The 6,685-nt window shown below is 48.2% G+C and overlaps 1 protein-coding gene and 1 pseudogene across 1 annotated transcript; one reads left to right on the top strand and one right to left on the bottom strand.

Moving 5' to 3' along the window:
• Positions 1 to 325: 325 nt before the first annotated feature.
• LOC125526788 lies at positions 326 to 3,210 on the top strand (annotated as a pseudogene).
• Positions 3,211 to 3,937: 727 nt separating this feature from the next.
• LOC125526789 (tetraspanin-19-like) lies at positions 3,938 to 6,679 on the bottom strand. Its single transcript, XM_048691416.1, has 6 exons — positions 6,449 to 6,679; positions 5,391 to 5,490; positions 5,027 to 5,107; positions 4,831 to 4,935; positions 4,360 to 4,551; positions 3,938 to 4,258 (listed from the first exon to the last, which is right to left on the bottom strand). Exons 1-6 carry the CDS (start codon positions 6,601 to 6,603, stop codon positions 4,244 to 4,246), a joined length of 648 nt encoding a protein of 215 aa, XP_048547373.1. The 5' UTR covers positions 6,604 to 6,679; the 3' UTR covers positions 3,938 to 4,243.
• Between the last annotated feature and the right edge of the window lie 6 nt (positions 6,680 to 6,685).

Raw genomic sequence — 6,685 nt, 5'->3', positions numbered from 1 at the left:
CGCCCGCCACGCCCCATTCGGTGGAGAGGATGGCGAGGAGGAAGACGATGAAGGAATGGGGAGAGAGAGCACACTGCGGCGAGGGATTTCAGGCGCAGATTTCGAAAACCGCCGCCCACGACCCCACTACTCTCTCCTCTATCACTTACAGGTGGGCCTCCCACGTCCGGATGCGGACAAAACCGCCCATGACCGCGGTGCGCGACCAGGTGGTACCTGGCGGATCTGGGAGCGATCGCTCGCGCGATCGAACGGCCACGGGCCGGCCGCCCGTTTCGGTCAGTTAGTGGCCGGCCGCTTTTTAGATTTCAGGATCCTAATTCTAGTCCAAAGTTCCCGTCGCTGCGTTCAGGCAGCCGCCGGCGACCAGTGAATGCTTCCGCATCCCGTCGCGCAAAAGGTAGCTGAGACGAGTGTCCAGCCGCCAGCGAGCCTACCCTACCCGAGCTCACCCACATCGGCAGCCGCCACCGCCGCCGCCGCGTTGCTGCGCGCAGAGGAGGAGCGTCATGATTTGATCCTCTGAATCTTTCCCCACGCCGGGCGATACTTCCTATGCGCCACCGCCGCCCGCGGATCACACAGCAGCGGCAGTAGCGCGAGGGAGGCAGTCAGAGGCCGAAAGATTTGGATCGATGGAGATCCGCGCCCGCGCGCCCGGCAAGATCATCCTCGCCGGCGAGCACGCCGTCGTCCACGGCTCCTCCGCCGTCGCCGCGCCATCGACCTCTACACGCAGTCCTCCCTCCACCTGCCCCCGCCAGGTCTCCTCCCCGGCCCAACAAACGCCATCCGACTCTCGATTCTTTCCTGATCGGCACTGACGCTCTGGCCTTTCGCTGTTTCTTTCGCAGGGGATGGCGGCGCCGGCGGGGAGGTGGAGGTCGACCTGACGGACTCGGGCCTCGCCTTCTCCTGGCCATGCTCGCGCCTCCTCGAGGCGCTGGGGGAGACCTGCCGCAAGGCGGAGCTGCAGGCCCCGAGGCCCTGCTCCCCGGAGGAGCTGGCCTCCATTGCCAGGCTCGTGGAGCTGCACGAGATACCCGAGGCCAAGATCTGGCTCTCCGCAGGCCTCTCCGCGTTCCTCTACCTCTACACTTCCATCCTGGGGTCAGTCGGCAGCTTTCTTTCCCCCAAGCAAATCTTCTGATGCTGAAACTAGTAAAATTGATGCAGCTATTTTCTTTTGTGCAGGTGTAGGCCTGGGAAGGTCGTGGTGAGCTCGGGTCTGCCGATGGGCGCGGGGCTTGGTTCGTCGGCCGCGTTCTCCGTGTCGTTGTCAGGCGCGCTGCTGACGGCGGCAGGAGTGGTTTGCGCTGAGGGCGCCGTCGACGGAACAGAGTGGCGGTTGTTGGGGAAGGATCATCTTGAGCTGGTTAACACGTGGGCGTTCCAGGGGGAAAAGATTATTCATGGCAAGCCTTCTGGCATTGACAACGCTGTCAGCACTTTTGGTATGTTGTTCCTCTTGATTGGTTAGAATCTTTCAATTCGCGCCAAAATCCGTTGCGACTTAGATTTTTTTCCTCTAGTGGAGATATCAGTATTGAGGTTATATGTGCTTGTTTCATGAACCTATTCCTCAACGGCGCTGCCGTTGTACGTTAAAAGTTTAAATCAGCAACTGCCTGTTATTGCCAACTAGTGTCCCATCTTGTACTTTTAACTTGAATATGAGTATTCTGTATATATAGGAGTTCAGTCATGAAAATCTCACCCGAGTCATTTCGTACTAGAAACATCTTGTATTTTTAACTTAAAATAGGAGTATCTTATAACTTTACATGCCATTGGGATTTAAATTCATCTGTTACGTGACTATTAGGGAGCATGATCAAATTCAAGAAGGGAGAATTGACAAACCTCAAATCTGGCAATCCAGTCAAAATGCTCATTACTGATACAAGGGTTGGTAGGAACACCAAGGCTCTGGTTGCTGGTGTGTCTGAAAGAGCATCTAGGCATCCCGATGCTATGGCTTCCGTCTTCCATGCAGTGAACACCATTAGTGAAGAGCTTTCCAGCATTGTCGAGTTAGCTGCCACTGATGAGATAGCCATGACCTCAAAGGAAGAAAAGCTAGCAGAACTCATGGAGATGAACCAAGGTTTGCTCCAGTGCATGGGAGTCAGCCATTCCTCTATAGAAACCGTGCTGCGCTCGACATTGAAGTATAACTTGGTCTCGAAGCTCACCGGAGCTGGTGGTGGAGGCTGTGTTTTGACGTTGATACCAACTCGTATCCTTTTATATCTTATTACTTGTGTAGCTTTTATATCGCTTAAATACCTCAGATCCAGCATATCTTTTCCTTTCAGTTGATTTCTTCATGACATTTTAACTGAATGTTTCCAGAAATCGAAGTGTGCACAAATGCAGTCTTTGGCATTCTGTTAGTGAAGAATGTTAACATTAAAATGATTTGCCAGTAAAAGCTAGATCCTCGTCACTTAACATTTTTACATATGAAGATTTCTGAATTGTTATTTAGTAATTCTGTCAAACTTATTAATGTAGCAAGGAGGAACTTGAAATTGCTTAATGTTTACTGATGGTTTGTACTTGTAAAGATCCTTTAATTTCTCTGTGGTACAACTGTACCCACTTAATGAATAGGTCTGTTAGATGCATGCAAACCAAGAGTTTCACAGTTCTTGTATGCTGATTTAATCTGGATATGCTTAATATATGTTTGGTACTCTTTTTAGTTTCAACAAACATTTTGATATATAATCCGTTTGTCTATATCTACCGACTTAGCAGCGATGCGTCCTTGACATCATAAATTTCAGTATTGTCCAAGTTAGTTTTGGAGAAGGTCACCACGGAGCTAGAATCGCATGGTTTCCGCTGCTTCAAAGTCGAGGTCGGTGGACAAGGTCTTCAGATTCACCAAGGATAAGATAATGCTCGCTCCTCTTTCAATGGAGATGTTGTACACTATTTTTAGGTTTGCTTGACCTTCTGAGACGAAAGTATTCTTTCTATTCTGTGCCTAGCAGACCACTCACTGTATCAATCAATAAGCGAGTTTGTCAGTCGCATGATTGTTGTTGTATCAGATCAATAAACCCTGTTCCATAGTCGGGCGTGGTTGGAAGGAATATTTGAGGTGCCATGTTGCATCTGATCTGATGTATCATTGTTATCAAAGTTGAGTTCATTGGGTTGGGTCATTTTTCTTGTAATAAATAAACTCTCTGCCTGCTCTTTTGTGTGTGTAAACATTTGCAGTTTTGGTGTCATTGAGTGCTCACCGTTTGTAATTACAGTGAGCTCTGATTGGAAGTGTTGGGTTGTGCTCAGGTTTTGTAAATGTCTGTAGATAACATTTACAATTCGCATGGAAAAAGTTTTGTAATTTCATAGTAGTACTTAGCGTGTGTATGTAGTACAGTACTATTTATTTATGTCTTGGTTCGTTCTAGTGCTGATGAATAATATTATGTAGCTTCAGTTATAGTCCCTTCATTCACAAACATAAGATGTTTTGGATATTTCAATATACACTACATAGACTGAAATGAGTGAAGGGGTTACATCACCATTTCTCAGCTCTCTTTTTCCTCTACCGCCAGTTAAAAATATTTTGCCTTAATCTGTTTTTCTCATGACGTAACTAAAAATTACTTGCAAGGTAAGAAAACGTATCTGCAGATTGTTATTGTCTGAGTGACATTTTTCCGTAATATACTACTCCCGCTGTAAACAAATATAAGACGTCTTGACAGTTTAACCAAAACATCTTACATTTGTTTACAGAGGGAGTGGACAGTACGTTACTGATACCGATCGACCAAGCAACTACCGTGTATGTACCTTACAGTACACTAGGTACAATTAAGTGTTCAACTAAACTTTGAAATTTAGCATGAAAAAAGTCCCATCCCACGTTCTGTAAACATTAACAGAAACATAAAATGCATGGCGTTCAGACTATCAGGGTGATTTCCTTTTTGTATTGGGTAAGACATTGCATCAATCCATCATCTATTTGTGAAACATTTTACAACATTCATCCCATACATCAGGAGGCTGTAAGATTAGTCACATGCTACTCAAATACTTGCGCATGTCGAAAGGCAATAAAAGTAGCCATTCGGGTACCACACCGTCGTTGTATCAATCCTCACTACTACTTCAGAGAAGAAGTATCATCATGTCCTCAGGTTGGCCGTAACCCTCAGGGGTCAGGACAGCGAAACCTTCCGGAGGGTTTTCGACATGTAAGGTCAGAAGAATCTTATTGTTCGTTGGCCTGAAAGGAAACAGTTGCAAGGCTTCAGTCACGGTGTACAGACTGACGGTGCACCAACGTAAAGAGGGAAGAGATGCTTGTTTAATAGATAAACAGCTCACCTTGTCTAAGATCCGCACATGCCATGAATCAATCCTGCGAGGTGAGTTAGGTTCGCCATAGCTTGGACCATGCTGGGGCTTGTTCCTTAGGAGAGGCAGCCTTGCGGGCACTGCATCATCGTCACTGTCGTATTCGATTTCATTTTCGGGGCCAAGGGCCCTAAGTACCATTGCAAGAATGATTGATAGCGCCTGCGAATAATAAAATGTTATTATTAGTGTTGTTGTTACTAAGTTTGTTATGATTATCTCTGAAAAGTACAGTGGTAGACTGGCTGTGAGCCAAACCAGTAGTGGAAGGTACAAATAAAACTATGGTACTATTTAGAAGTCTAATTTGGTTATTTGGCAAAGCAGTCAGCATTTCCTTTTCCCCCTACATGTTGCCACCATACTTGTTATATCTACACAGCTGTTTGGTTACAAGCATAAGAAGCAAGAGGTGGAAGACTTGAGCAGAGAATCGCTCACCTGAGCAGCGACCACCGAGAGGGCTACCCATTCACATATGTCAAAATTTGATCTCACGAAATGCTTGAATTCATCAAACTTCCCGGATGGGTCATCTGGGAAATCCTGCAGGTTTGGGGATTATCAAACCATCACAAATCAAATGGCTGATATATTAGAAATAGCAAGTATATGTAGCAGCTGAAGTGCTCCTTACCTCCTCCCAGTAGCTATTCAGAAATACATCGGCGGCGATTGCAGCTTCCAGTATCACAAGCAAGAATACAAAGATCATGTGCTACATACATGTCAGGTTAAGGCAAAATAGTTCATAGCACCAGGTCACAGTATTATTAGGAGCCAACAGTCCCATTTCGAGACTTACCTGCTAGCAATTTCCTTCTTTTTTTTGAAATATCATTAATATCTTAAATGGAGATATCATTTTTTTTGCGAATAAATGGAGATACCATTGATGGGAAAAAAACAGAAAGGTTTGGCCTCTATGCGACGATGCAAAAGGCTTTGAGGAATTTTGATAAACCAGTAGCAAGTGCCACATAAGCCGCTTTCAAGGATACACAAGACAGGCAGGGGCTGTTTGCAGTTTCGGCGGCGATATGGCCCGAGCAGGTCAGCAAGCACATGATGATCCCCAGGCTGAGAAGAGTGTAGATAAACCTGCACAACAAGCGATGCGATTTATTTTCAATCAAAACAGCCATTGCATACTAGTATATATTTCACATAGGCAAGCAAGACACCTGAAAATTCCTTGAATACTGGTTGGCATGGATTCCTAATAAATTTGTCAGGCCCAACATAAAAAACATGGTAGAATAAGCCATTCGGTGGGCGTCGAGGCGTCGACGTCTTAACAGCAAAGCAAAGGGGAAGATGCCGATCACTAGAGGCGTGCCTAAGTTGGGGAAAGCGATTGTTGAGCACAAATCGCTGTTGTTTCTTTATCCTCCATGAGTGCTCTTGCACAGCCCACCAATCAACCGCACAGATATATACATATACATCCATCCTTTTCGTTTGGGCCATCCATCCGCTGCATCACGTCGTGACGACACATCGCAGCCGCCACCTAAATCTGTAGGGGCGGCGCAATTCCACCGCAACCACCGAATGGCACTTGCATCCGTCCCTCCGCTGCTTTTTGTTTTCGTCACTGCACACACATTTGCTGCAATAGTGGCTGCTGAGTGTCCCGCCCGTCAGCAGCCGGGGAAAAAGGGGGGCGCTTTTGGGCTTGGCTCGGTTCCTACGCCACTTCCCGATCCCTCTCGCTCTCCCTCTCTCGTTCGTTCGAGCAGGGAACTGATCCTGATCCCTCTGTTGGTCGTTGCTGCCTCCGGTGAAGCAGTGTGCAGGACACGCGCATTTCACCGGGAATTCGGTCGGAGGTGGGTGCGGGGGGTATCTGTCTGTCTGAGCGACGGATTCCGCCGCGAAATCGGTCGGAGGAATCGGGAGCGGCAGCAGAAATGGGGGGAATAAAACGGCAAATCCGGCAGTAAGTAACTAGTAGGCGAAAGCAGAGATTGCGACGCTTGGGCGAGAGCAACGCTGTGCGAGATCTGCGTGTTGAGTTCAGGGAGGGAGGAGGAGGAGCGAGGGGAGGGGATGGTACCAGGGGGCGGGGAGGTGGTCGGCGGCCTGCTGGGACCAGGCGCGGAGCACCCAGAGCGCGTAGAGGATGACGGCCATCCCGGCGAGCCCCACGAGGGAGTTGGCCGCCTTGAGCGCCGTCTGCACGCAGCTACGCACCGCCGCGTGCCCCGCCATGCCGTCCGGTCCCCTCCGCCGACCACCAGCTCTCCGTCCGGCAGGCGGCTCGCCAAGCTCGGGTTTTTTCTTCTTGAGCGGG

Source organism: Triticum urartu, unplaced genomic scaffold (assembly GCF_003073215.2).
Source record: "Triticum urartu cultivar G1812 unplaced genomic scaffold, Tu2.1 TuUngrouped_contig_1878, whole genome shotgun sequence".
Classification (NCBI taxonomy): Eukaryota; Viridiplantae; Streptophyta; class Magnoliopsida; order Poales; family Poaceae; genus Triticum; species Triticum urartu.
Note: the sequence above shows the minus strand (reverse complement) of the source record. Positions and strands in the feature narration are given on the sequence as shown.

Coding starts and splice junctions, on each gene's coding strand:
- LOC125526789 (XM_048691416.1), bottom strand. CDS start 6,603: ATGGCGGGGCACGCGGCGGTGCGTAGCTGCGTGCAGACGGCGCTCAAG. Junction 5,491..6,448: donor GACCACCTCCCCGCCCCCTG/GTACCATCCCCT, acceptor CTTGTTGTGCAG/GTTTATCTACACTCTTCTCA. Junction 4,936..5,026: donor TGAATAGCTACTGGGAGGAG/GTAAGGAGCACT, acceptor CCAAACCTGCAG/GATTTCCCAGATGACCCATC.